This window comes from Catharus ustulatus, chromosome 18 (genome assembly GCF_009819885.2).
Source record: "Catharus ustulatus isolate bCatUst1 chromosome 18, bCatUst1.pri.v2, whole genome shotgun sequence".
Taxonomy (NCBI): domain Eukaryota; kingdom Metazoa; phylum Chordata; class Aves; order Passeriformes; family Turdidae; genus Catharus; species Catharus ustulatus.
The window spans coordinates 10,403,928-10,416,928 of NC_046238.1; the positions used below are offsets into that span (position 1 = coordinate 10,403,928).

Genomic DNA, 13,001 nt, shown 5'->3' on the forward strand with positions numbered 1-13,001 from the left:
AAAGAGCCATTGTGTAGCTTGGCTTCATAGCTGATCACAAAGTAAATGTATCAACGACATGGTGGTGCTGCAACAAAGCAACACCCAGAGCTTGTGTTGGGGTGGGCAATTGACTTTGTTACTTGGGGCTTGCAGAACAGCTCCCTGTGAAACCTGGGCCAACAGTGGGCACCTGGAGGCAAAGAGGAGTCAGAATGGAACAAACATGAGGGGCAGCAGTGTAAGTTTAGCAAACATGGAAATCTCTAAGAAAATCCATAGAAAATCTAAATTTATTTCATCCAGGGTGAGGATACTGAAGTGACAGTGCAGTTGCTGAAAAAAATGAACTGTTTTCAATGTCTGTGGGAACAGGACAAGCAGCAATGGGCTCAAGTAGCAGCAAGGAAAACTTTCTTCAGACATGAGGTAAGTTCTGACAGTCTGATAGGTTCATATAATGAAATAGAGGCATAGAGAGGCTATGGAATCTCCATCCTGCAATGCTATATAAACATTGTGTGGCAATCAGCTAGGAATGAGCCTGTTTTAGGGTAAAATAGCTGATTTCCCCAAGTTCCTTCCACTAACTCCTGTAGCAAATCTGTGGTCAGGAGACCACAGGCTAGGAACTGACACAGCACCAAGAACCTTTTACCAGATTCTCATATTTCTGACCAGAACAAACCACAACACTCCCCAGTACCTGCTCATGATTGTATCTTGATGTTTGAAGCATTAGTGTGATAAAAACCTTCTTGTGTTTGCTGCTACTGCCGTAACAATCAGAAAATTGCTTCTAGCAGAACGTGTGTTCCCATGGGATTCCACTTCATGCTCTCAAATTTTATGATGTGTAGTGTTGTGTTCTCCCATCATCATGGTTTGAGCCATCCAGAGTTACAAGCAAGGAAGATCACACACACCCCATCCACATGAAATAACTAATGTTTGTGCTCTGGCTTCTCAGGAGCAACCAGCTTCTGTGAGTTTCATAAAATAGATATGGCTCACTTAACTATTGCTCTACATGGAAACTAAAGCTCATTTTGCCTTCTAAAAATCTGTAGTCTGCAACAAGATTTTCACTATTTCCATCAAGTGACCTAAAATGTACCAGTAAATTAAAATACTTTTTTTCAAGAGAGATAGATGTGGCCAGGTAAAATAAAATACTTTCTTGGAGCAGCAGAACTCATTGACCAAAAAACCTAGTGCCAAGTATCTTGTGAAGCCTTTGAAGATGTAAATACAAAGGACTTTTCACATGCTGGGTAACTAAAAAGCTATCTGTAGTCAAAAATACTTCAGAAACTAACTGGAGTAATTACTTACAAATTTCATTAAATGTCAGTTCTGGCTTGACTTTAAACCCTGTCTTGCCTCAGTTCTGCAAAAGGTTTTCACAGATCACAGCACTGTTCACTCTACAAACTGTATGCCCTAGAACAAACAGGTCTGAAAAGTAAATCACAGCATAAGTTTGTTGACAAATGACTTTGTAAAAAGAACAATTTACATCAGAAGGATCAAAGTCAGAGCCTTTATTAAATGTTCCTTCTCTAAACAGACTGCATTTAATCCCCCTTTCCATCTGTGATTCCTAAGGCTATTTTAAATACTCCGTTTTACAGGGATTTTCAGTCTTCAGAACCGTCACAAGCAGCAAGTTAGCAGTACACAGAAACAATACAACTGAACTTTCACTGAGTTCTATTCCTGCCTCCAGGGTGGGTGGAAAAACCAACAATACCTGCAGTACTGGAGTTTTTGCACAGACCCTGGGAAGGAAATGGTTGTCACCAGAGTTTAAGCCTGATGTGCTCTAGCCACATCTCAAGTTGGCCACAGCTGACCAGTATTGGTTAGTATGTCTGTCTCTTGTGCATTACCTGTTTCAAAAAGGGGACCAAATTTTTGATTTTCATCTAGTGTGGGTCTAATTAAGGCTATTCTGGCATATTTGATACTAAAATACTCTCTGGGAGTCCTTTTCATGAAATCCCATCAGAATTAACATTTTCAAAAATGAAAACATTTCTAACAGGTGTTTGAGTTGAAATGCTGATGCAGCGGTTGCTTCAGTGTTTGCTGGTCTTCGGGAGCTTCATCACGTCAGGATGGTGTCATCGATCTGTTCCTCGGAGTCAGCCTGCCCAGCCAGCTTCCGCAGGGACCTCCTGCAGCTCTCACTGAGGAGCTCCAGGCTGGCAGCATCCAGAATCTTGGAAACTGACTGTGGAAGGGAGACAGCAATTACCAACTCCTTACCACACACCATTCAAAATCTGAGTGAGTACCTTACGTGCTAACTATTATTAACTAAATAATTATTAACTAATTGTATTAACTAAAAATCTTTCCAACATCCCAAAAGTCTTCACCTGGGTTTACAATTCCAGATGTGGGAACTATCCAAAAGCAGGTCAGACTTAGAAAACAGGCCTGGAAATGGATGCACAAAGTAGTAGTCCATCCTAAATACTCCCTAGCACCCTATGATCATCCAAGTGACCAAAGCAATGAATTATCAGTGCCAGCTGAGGGAGCTCAGCACAGGCAAGGCTTTAGAGGGGATGCTAAATGCCTCAATTTTATTATTATTTTATTTTATAAGGTTGTACAGAACAGGTGTTGCTGATTTCTTCAGAGCTTAGCATGAGAATGCTGCTGAAGATCTAAATGAAAATGGGAATGTCCCACTTCATCTATTTCATAAGAGACTTCCAGCACATTCTGAGGTTTCAAGCACCATACAGACAAAAGCAGAACAAGTGATACAGCCTTGCTACCAACAATTACGGTTTTTTATATGTCTCATACCTCAAGCACTTCTTCACCCGCTCTCATCTTCAGAAGGTTCACAATAGCCTGGTCACTGTAGGCTCTTACACTGGTGTTTTTGTCTTTTGTGTTGTCCAGAAGTGCTTTGAGAATTGGTTTAATTGTCTGAGTATCCAGTGGGGGAAGATGGCTTTTATTTGCCCACCAAATCATCTTTTCTGCAACTAACTTTATGTCACTGGATGAGTTCTGAAGACACTGAAGGAGACAAAGATACACTTACATTCACATATACCAAGGACATGTATTTAAAGCAGTTGTTAATTTTTTTCTAATTTAAGCATTTAAAACTATGCTAAGAAAAGCAAACAGTTTTCAACTCACAGGTACACAAGATACACACTTGTTACCAATTAAGTCTGACTAAACTGTGTAAGAGAAGGTCAAACCTTCAACACAAGACAACTTTTCAGTAGAAAATTTCTAAATATGTAGTTGGTCACAGTGTCACATGTTTATCTCAACTGTCTCAGGAAATGACAATGACCACTAAGAGCAGAAAAGCTGATACTGTCAGCACCTCTACAACACACTCACTCAGCAACAACAGCCAAGCCAGTCTCTGGTTGGAATACTGGGAACATTTTAACAGTGGATTTCACTTTAAAATTCAAAGAATGAGACTTTTGTATTTTAACCTTAACCCATTTAAAACATGAAAGCTAACATCTGAATGTCACGTGCATTATTAACACAGTGATAAAGTTTTATGTGGCAAGTGTGATATTTTATATTTTAATACAATACTATTGTATTAATATAGAAAAGTTGAATTTCAAACAAGAAGTTTGCTTTGAAGAATATTGGCCTGTATCATGTCAACTTGGCATGTTTGGTAGTTGTTAAGCAAATTGCAAAGAAAAGTAAAATCTGAAAATGTAACATGCTGCCTCACCCTTCTCTATCTATCCTTGTCTGCCAAGAGGGATACTCACATGTGTGGTGGGGTTTGGGGAGGCCAGACCATTAAAGAAACCCCAGCCACACACCGAAAGAAACAAACAACCAATAAAGGAATTTGGAAGAAAAATATTTAAATCTAAATGAACTGAAAGAGATGTTTACTTCAGTGTTCTCAGGTCAGGTGAGTTTTGGTATTCCATACATTCTAGCAAAGGCTGTTTGACCTTTAGCAATCTTAAAAACCTGACAGCTTCCATCCACTCTTCTCTGCCTCTCTGCCAGCTGTTTGCTACTGCAGAGGAAAAATGCATTTATAAGAATCAGACTTGAGATTCAGCGCAGAAAGCTCAAAAGCAAATTTCCATGTTAGAGCAGGGATGGCAGTGTTGTATTCACAGCTTCAAAGCAGGCTGATGCAGTGACTCTGTCTGCACTCAGCCTCAAAAAGAAATGTCTAGATTGTCAGGGACTTGACAGACACACTCATGAGTTTGGTCAGAGATTCAGATCACACAAGAACACCACCAGGTAGTTAACATGAAAATTCTTACCTTAATAAAGAGGCTGGAAAGTTTGGGAGGCAGGGTGCCTCCTCCTTCCATGTGGTATTTCATGAGAAAGCCCATCCCTCTGATGCCACTAACTGCAATGGGGATCTTTACCATAAAGACAAGAATTGGTATTACTAGAGCAAAATTCAACAACAACCTTTAAAACCAACTCATGGTCTGTCAGCTTTTGTGGAAGGCTAAACCCATCTTTCAAAAGAACAGCAGCATCAAAGCAGGAAAACATTGGGTTAATGGTATTGGGTAATATGATGAAAAAATCCCAGTGCAACCATGAGCCAGAAGAAATAAGGCAGCAGCCCCCACCAAGCCTACAAAATTCCTACCCCAAACTACTCATCCATTCAATATCAGATTAAAATCCCCCTCCTAAAATGAGTAATTTCCACTTCTTGCAAACTTGGTCTGTGAATGAGAACTCTCTAGGGAAACAGGAGTGTAATTTACTCCAAATGAAAGCTACTCTGCAGTTAAAGATTATTTAATCTTCACCTCCCCAGAGAGCAGAACTCAAAGAACCAGAACAGTTGTGTAATTTCAGCATAAAAACTGCATCTAGCCCAAAGGAGAATGTTCAGATGGCACTTGGGGGTTTTTATCACAGGAGCCTGTTCACACACCTTTCAAAACTGCTCCCAACAAGCACTTGCACCAGCACTCCCCCACTGTGGGGCAGGACTCACCCTGTCTGCTGTGGCATTGCTCAAAATCATCTCCTGGACACTGTTGTAGTATTTTGGGGAACACAGCCTGCCAGGAGCCACGTTGACAGCCACGGAGAGCGCCAGGCTCCGGCCATGCCTCACCATCCAGTCAATGCCAGAAACATCTGCTGCAGAGGAAAGAACAGAACAATGGCAGGGCTCCTGCCATCTAGTCCTCTTCATCTGAGAGGCTTTTGGCAGTTTGTGAATTCACTGCCATAAAATGATATAACGAGCAGTATCTAAAGCAGTGCCCTGCTTCCTCCATTCCTCCCAAGAAGACATACAGACAGAGCTAAAATCAACACTTTTTCCAGGCAGGAACACCACTTGGCAGGCAGGGAAGCAGACACAAACAAGAGACTCTCTTGTTCAACTCAGATACTTCTGATAGTTCAAAATTAGACAAGCTTTGACTCTCTCATAAATTTGTGAAAGTCATCTATAATTTGACCAGCCAACAGAATTCCTTTTTAATCCCACAGGGGAGAGTAATCCATAACACTCTCAAACACAGGAGTCCTATAAAACTCATGATTTTTTCTAACTTAGAGGCAAATTAGTTAATTCTCCAAAAGCATGTGCAGCCATCAGATGTGGCCTGCAATTAGCATCAGCCAGCCTACACAGTGCTCTCCTGTCCACCCTGCCTGAATATCCTGTCATGTCCAGCTGTCCTCATGTTGGCAACAGCAATTACTCAGCCATGCTAGTACTTTTATCAAGTCATCAGATAACAAATCCAGAGAAAAAAGTCTGGGAACCCCAAGTGACAACCAGTTACCTGTGTTCCCTGTGTACCAGAGCACACAAATTAAGAGCCATGAGCAAAGAAAAGCACAAGAAAATACAGAGCAGAGATTCAGTCACAAAGTTAGCTTGAATCAATGGCTGAGAAGGAATCTGCCCTGCTTTCAGAATCTGTTCCACTCCTGTAAACAGCTTCACTTACCCAGTAGGTGCTGGTAGAGGACAGTGCTGAGCTCGTCGTCGGACAGAAAGGCGCACAGCTCTGCCAGGCAGCCGGCCGAGGCCATGCGGGTGGCATCCTGACAGGGCATGGGAGACAGAGAACATGGCATGAGCTTGAGCTCAACACACCCCAGAGACAGGCAGCAAGATAAACAACTGTCAGAAGATGACAGGAAATAAAGAGGGGTAGAAAATAAATAGTATTTCACTCCTACTCTCTGGGGATTTCTTTCAGTTCACATCATTTCTTGTGCATAATGGAACTTAAAACCAAATCTAAGGTCAAAAAAAGCCAGCAGAGACTGAAGAATTACAGATCTTATCTAAGTTCTGATTTGTTAAATGGAAAGATCATAAAGATGAAATTCAATGTTGTAAAAGAGGAGTTCACAAGAACTTTGTTTAGAATCACTTACTCTTAAGTGTTTTTTCTAGCCATCTCTGGATGAGCTGGTCTCTGTGATACACTCTTACTACTTTTCCTTTAACACTTCCAGGCTTTTGCTATTTTGGCTTCCTTATGTGACCATCCCATTACTGTCCACTTCTCCCCCAAATTTACAACCCAGTGGAATATTTCAATTTTTCTATTTCTAGCCTGTCAATAGTTGCATGCCTGTTGCAGAGACTGACATAAAAAAGACATTATAAGATGATTAATTTAATCTCACTCATGTTACTGTTGCTATCTGCTATATACAGAAGACCCTATATTAAACTTAGAGAGCTTCTCTCATTGGAGAAAAATCTGCCATTATCTGAAAAATTTCTCACACAGAATGATAAACCTCACCTGAGAGGCTACAAACACATATGTGCATATAATGAGGGTACTACAGGCTTTCTCCAAGATAAAAAGCAAATCCTGACAGCAGAGCTACCTGAAACCTGTCAGTGAGGAGCTGCAGGCCAAACCCCTAAATGCAGTTGCCAAGGAAACATTAAACTGGAGGCTTTTCAGAGTAACCAGGGACTGACTGGTCAGGGATCTCCAATTCTTCACTGTGACTACATCATTAGTAATTTTCCCAGAAAGTTATTTTAGATAGTAATTCTGTTAGCAAGTTCAGATTTTAAACATAAGAACAAGACTGTGTGCAGCAGGGGAGCTTTGCAGCTGGCTGAAGCAGTACCTCATCGTGTCCCAGCATCCCCAGCAGCACAGTGCTAATATTCTTCCTAATTGCAGCATCTACTTTTGCACCAGCTCCTCGTGTGACAAACCGCAGCGCTTGCAGCATCGTATCCCTGCAAGAGATCACATTCTACAGTTAAGATGCTGCCTCTCCCCCACCCTCCAAGAGAAATTTTGCTCTGGATACCACCTGCAGATCCTTGCACAGCAATTACACTGAGATGCCTTACACTTTGGGAGAGTGATCTCCTCTCTGCACTGCTGCAGACCCCATCCTAGATAGTACTTTCATCTCTGTGTCTAACACAACACAGATACTTTCTGATTGTTCAAACATTAAAAAAATTATCATGCCAGGAAGTTCATATCTTAGGGATCTGAGCCCTCAGGATACAAGAACGGCTGCTTTACTTCAGGTCAGATTGACAGTCAATACTGCCTTTTATCTGCAAGTGGGCTGCTTGGGGATGTGCAGGAGAGGAGAACTGGACAGACCCCAAGCACCCTTTCTCCTAAAATACTCTCACAGCTCACCTTATACAGGAAAGCCCCATCATCCCCATTCTTGGCTTACAGTCCACTGCTTTCATGAATACACACATCTTTCTCTAATGGGGGTTTTGTTCATTCATCCCAGCTCTTTCATCCTTTCAGGAAGGTCTGAGCTGTCAGTTGCAGCTTACCTGATGGCAGAGTCATCGCTGGTACGAATTCCATTCAGGAGCTCTGTGAAGAGAGGATCCACTTTGACATGGATGACAATGAGCTTCCCAAGAGCATCAGCAGCTTTAAGGCGAACAGCGCGGTTTGAGTCTTGCAGAGCTTTGGTGAACGTTGTTTGCAACTGGGGCAAAAACGGTTTCAAAGCAATCTCAACCTATTCCAGGGTGGAGGAAGGGAAAGTGGTGGGGTCAAGTATTAAAGAGCAGCTAGAGATCAAAGCCTGAAAACAGCATAACCTCATCTACAACAGCTTGTTATCAGAGAGCCCTCGTTAAATCTAACGCGCTACCAAAGTAGGAAAAACATGAAACAACAATTCACCACAAAACCTTTGACCTTTTCCAATCTAATAATCTTTTCTTCACACTGACATACAAGGGCAGCACTGAGAAATTTTACATTATCATGAACAGCCTTTTGTACTCAGAGCACTGAGTACAGAAAATAAAAGCTCAGCTCTGTTCAGATACATAAGATCTTTGCACTAAACAATACATAAAAATGGCAGATACAGGAGAGATTAATTACATGGTGGGTTTTAATCACTTGAAAGTGGGATCAGCATTTATCAGTATTTCTAAGAAGCCCAGTTGTTCAGCACTGGGGGCTTTTTTTGTAGGCCAGATGCTGCTGGAAGAATGCAATCCAGTTACAGTGCTATTCCTACATATCAAATCCACAGCAGCAGGCATCCCAGCTGTATTTACATGAACAGCAACAGATATTTCTGAAGGTTGCCATGGAAAATGTTCACAAACCACAGTTCAATACTTTGACTCTTACCTTAGCTAAAAGAAGGCTTAATGTTTCAAGCAGAGCCACCTTGACATTCCAGCTGAACCGATCTCCCAAGATTCGAATGAGTGGCCCAGTGATGCTCACCACAGATGGTTTGAGAGCTTCAGCAGAAGTCAGCTTTATAACCAGCCCTAAGGCCTTTGCTGCCTCCTCCTTCTGATCTGGGTTACCAGTTAAAACACCTTCCCGCAGCACCACAAGTATGGAAGTCACTCCCTGTCACGAAAATCGGATAAGAAAGCTCAGAAGCTAAGATGCAAGAAATATGTATCTTATTTTTGCTCCTATTATACACCAGATGCACAAACTTGGAGAGTTTATCTCAATTTCCTGTTGACCTTCAGCTGCCTGATTCCACATTGAGAGAGCTACTTTTATTTGGTTTGATTTCATGCCTCTCCGCCTTACTAAGCCAGTTGCTATGAGAAAAGTGGTGGCAGCTCAGGGAATTTTTAAACCAGAGAAATTTGGCACAGAAGTCCAGTGTTACTCCCCCACAAAAAGCAGGCAGTAACCATAACTTACATGCATACCAGAACTGTCAGAGGGGTGTTCTGTAGGGTTACTCAAGAGCTCTGACCCACAGAAAACCCTCCAATATACAGGTCTGGAATGCCTAAATAGTCACTGCTTCTAATAGCTGCAATGTCAATCAGCTCTCCCCAAAGGTGGGGTATTGTGGCTGTGATGAATCCACACTCATTCTGATCCTTTACCTTCTTAGGAATACAGAATCCTGGCACATGCTCGCCCTTGGCCTCATTCCCTACAATCCGGATATCCCTGTGCAGGTCCTCAATGAGAGCAAGCTGGTTCCCAGCATCTAATTTCTGCAGGAGAGAGGGGTAAAACAAACATCAGGCAACATGACATCCAGATATATTTTGTGAAGTCTTCTCAGGACAAGCATTACTCCTGTAACCTTTTTAAGCTGCCTCTCACCTTGGTGATGGAATTAAGTGCATCCCAGCTTTCATTCAGAACTACAGGGTTGGTGTCATTGAACAGGCGGATCAAGCCTGAAACCAAGCTCCTGAGATGCCCAGTGTAGTCTGCTTTTGTCTTGGAGCAGTAGATGTTCAGCATGACAGCTGCTGCCTGTCTCATGCCCAGCTCAGGGCTGCGGGTAGCTTCTAGCAAATCTTCAGTTATAATTCTTTGTCCAACATCATCTTCCACAGACAGGATCACAGACTGGCAGTTTGCCATCTCCTGAAGAGTCCAAATTAACTTTACATTAGCTCTCAAACAGAACAAAGCCAAATTTAGCCCCAGGTTTCTCCACGTTATCCCCAGCACTGACTCTAGATAAATATTACAACACACCCCACTTGCTAATTGTTTCTCATTAAAGAGCTGATCACATCACCATTAAAGGCTTGACTCAGTCCTGGTGAAGACACAGGTATGACCAATTGTTAAAATTTAACAAGTGACCAAACTCTGCTGAACTGATCACTGCAGCAGCTGCAGGAGGGCTAATTTACAAAAATTAGAGTAGCTCAGTCTCCCCATCTTACTCACCCATGAGAGACTGTGAGTCTAGTCAGATAACATTCTTCTGATTTAGGTAGTTTAATGCTGTGCGTCACAGCACTAATTATAAGCACGTCTGTGGGTACATCAGAGATCTCCAGGCAGACTTGGGGCTAGAAGCTGATCTAATAGGTATCCACAGCAGAAGGACAACAAGACTGTGTCACTCATTCCTAATTCACCAACTGATTATGAAAATGTCTGTCCACAGTCACAACTCCAGGATGTTCTCTGGAGTCCAAACACCAGATGTTTTGGAAAGCAGTACAGGAGGAGTGCAGCATGCAAAATAGGAGATTTCCTCCCTGCAGCCCTTTAATCTCTCAGTCTTCTACACCAAGAATAAATACAAAGTTAACTAGACTTTCTGGCAGTTCTCCAGGAATAAGTAAACTGAGAATTGTATCTTGTAGCAGACCAAGGAGACTTTTAAATGGATACAAATAGATCTGGAAAGCATACGTTTTTTGACTCACAATATGCCACCAGGCAAAGACTCATCCTGGAGAAGCTAATGGACTGAATTAAACATGCAATCTGTGAATCTAGAGAACACAGATTCTGGGCTGGGAAGTAAACCTGGTGCACTATCTGCAGGCAACCTGTCACAACAAAAAGCTGAGCTGTGCTACTTGCCAATTGCTCTTCACTGGTGCCCAGCTTCTCTTTGAGTGCAGACATCATGGCCGGCAGGATGACACTCAAGTGCCGTGTCAGAGCGTCCCCTGCCACTGAGGAGAGGAAAGCCAGCACCCGGGTGTTCACTGGGGGAGTAGTCAGCTACAAAAATAAAAACACCAAAAATTGAAACAAGCAGAAAGCTGTTTCAAAAAGAGTCTCACTTTTTTTTACAACATGAAATATTTATGCATCACAAGCCAAATGACAATGTTTTTAGCACAAAATTAGAAGAAAACTTCAGACTACACTCTTCCTTTTGCCATATTGGTCCAAAGAAAACTGGCAGCAAGCAGAGGAAACAGCAGAGATATGAAGTTTAAAATTGATTTCCCATTGTACCTTTGGCACCAAGTAAGGCAGCACCACGCGGCTCTTGACAGCCATAACTTGTTTAAGACCATCCACAGCAAAGTCAGCTGTCTCTTCATTATCCTACAGGGAAAGAGAGAGACAAACCTGAGAAATGATCTGTGGCACACCAGGTTTAGCCCTGTTTCAAGGGACAATTTTCCATGTGATCATAAAAACAAAACCAAGTCCTTCTTCTATTCAAAAATGTTCTCATATTCTCATAGTACCTAGCAAAACCCAAACCAAGCTCTTCTGTCATATCAGAAAGATTTTCCATTTCAGGGATGCTGGCCAAGCAATTTCCTTGGTGACAATGACAATTCCATCACAGAGCCAGGTGTAGCAATTCTTAGGCCTAGGTTTAAGCCACAACATCTTCCCTACCACTAGCTGGGATGACTCTAGGAGGAGACAAAATTCTGCCGCCATTCCCTGGAAGGTTTGCCACTACAATCCTCCTTCTAAGTTAATTATTCAAAACTTGTCCCACAACATCATTAATCAGATTGTTGACTAATGCTGAGCAATGCTCACCAGCTGCTTCAGCAAGAAAGGCAGGATGTCTTCAAGAGCCTGATGGCCAATTGTTGAGTGCAGCTGTTCAAATGTTTTGGCTGCAGCCTCTCGAACTTCTTCCAGAGGGTCACACAGTGCTTTTCTCACTGTAGGTACCAGGGACTCAGAGAAAAGCAGTACCTGTAGATGAAGAGATGAAATTACAGAATATCTAAAGCACAACAGACATGCATATCTCAGTAAAGCAGTGAAGAATGCAGAATTTTCACAACTGAAACTAAACTGCAGTTTGCTTGGAATAGTACTGGAAGAAAAGCAGGATCCATCAGCACAAATAGCTGCAGTGCTCTAAGGCTACCTAGTGGAAGATTTCTAGTATTATATCTCATAAAAGGCAATGTTTGAATTTACTGACTGATACAAATTCATATAATGTGCCTGAGCAGCAATTCAGTGTTAGTTACAAGGCCCTGACTTCAGAGCACAGAACAAGTCCAGCACTAGCTGCATTTTTCTGTCCCAAGTGCAATACCTGCACCATAGCATCAATACCTGGGAAAGCAGGAATTTCACCTGGCACTTGTGACTCACCGCATCCCTGCTGGTTGATTTCATGATCTCACTCAAACCAATGCAGACTCCTTGCCTCTCATCACTCTTGTCTGATCTCAGTCCATCTTCCAGGATAGGAATGATTTCAGGAAGGATCTTCTCCCCTAATTTTCGAACAAGGTCTCCTAACGTCCGTGCTGCAACCTGTCCCCAAAAACGTTTTAATTATTTTCCTTTTTAATGAAACTATAGAAGGTGAACTGTGAACTAATGTTCACTTTTGACCATGGAAACAGTATTACAAATAACCATCGAGAAATAGTTTTACTGTCATCACAATCACAGTTGCCTTCAGCAAACAGAACTCAGACATGCTCATGCTTAGAAGAGTTAAATTGATGACAGCTTGTAGAGAAGAATTATCTTGTGTTCCTCAGGAATTATTTTCTACAGCCACCTGCAGCATAAGGAAGGGACAACTAAATTCCTCACCGTTCGCTTATCTGCACAAGTACTGGCCAGGAATTTCAGCAGAAGCCCAAAGAGTGTTGGCAGGATTTCCCGCAGCGTGCGAGGAGTGTTTGACACAACGATTTTCCAGACGTGTAAGGAGGCCTGGCGTACCACCAGCTGCGTGTCCGAGCGGCCCATGTACAGCCCTGCCAGCACCCTGTTCCTCCTCTCCACCCCCAGAGCATTAATGATAGCCTGCAAAGAAACAGCACAGAATTGTATTGT

At 42.3% G+C, this 13,001-nt stretch overlaps 1 protein-coding gene across 1 annotated transcript in view; it reads right to left on the minus strand.

Annotated features, from left to right (window-relative positions):
- Positions 1 to 1,508: 1,508 nt before the first annotated feature.
- Positions 1,509 to 13,001, minus strand: part of GCN1 (GCN1 activator of EIF2AK4) — a 38,214-nt gene continuing 26,721 nt past the window's right edge. Inside the window, exons 44-58 of the mRNA XM_033075729.2 lie at positions 12,756 to 12,971; positions 12,303 to 12,467; positions 11,730 to 11,891; positions 11,184 to 11,276; positions 10,800 to 10,943; positions 9,570 to 9,839; positions 9,344 to 9,457; positions 8,613 to 8,843; positions 7,790 to 7,983; positions 7,105 to 7,219; positions 5,952 to 6,048; positions 4,979 to 5,127; positions 4,278 to 4,382; positions 2,803 to 3,021; positions 1,509 to 2,215 (exon numbers count right to left, since the gene is read on the minus strand). Of these exons, the coding sequence (XP_032931620.1) occupies positions 2,090 to 2,215; positions 2,803 to 3,021; positions 4,278 to 4,382; positions 4,979 to 5,127; positions 5,952 to 6,048; positions 7,105 to 7,219; positions 7,790 to 7,983; positions 8,613 to 8,843; positions 9,344 to 9,457; positions 9,570 to 9,839; positions 10,800 to 10,943; positions 11,184 to 11,276; positions 11,730 to 11,891; positions 12,303 to 12,467; positions 12,756 to 12,971 (2,400 nt within the window). The 3' untranslated portion in view covers positions 1,509 to 2,089. The remainder of the gene's footprint in view (positions 2,216 to 2,802; positions 3,022 to 4,277; positions 4,383 to 4,978; positions 5,128 to 5,951; positions 6,049 to 7,104; positions 7,220 to 7,789; positions 7,984 to 8,612; positions 8,844 to 9,343; positions 9,458 to 9,569; positions 9,840 to 10,799; positions 10,944 to 11,183; positions 11,277 to 11,729; positions 11,892 to 12,302; positions 12,468 to 12,755; positions 12,972 to 13,001) is intronic.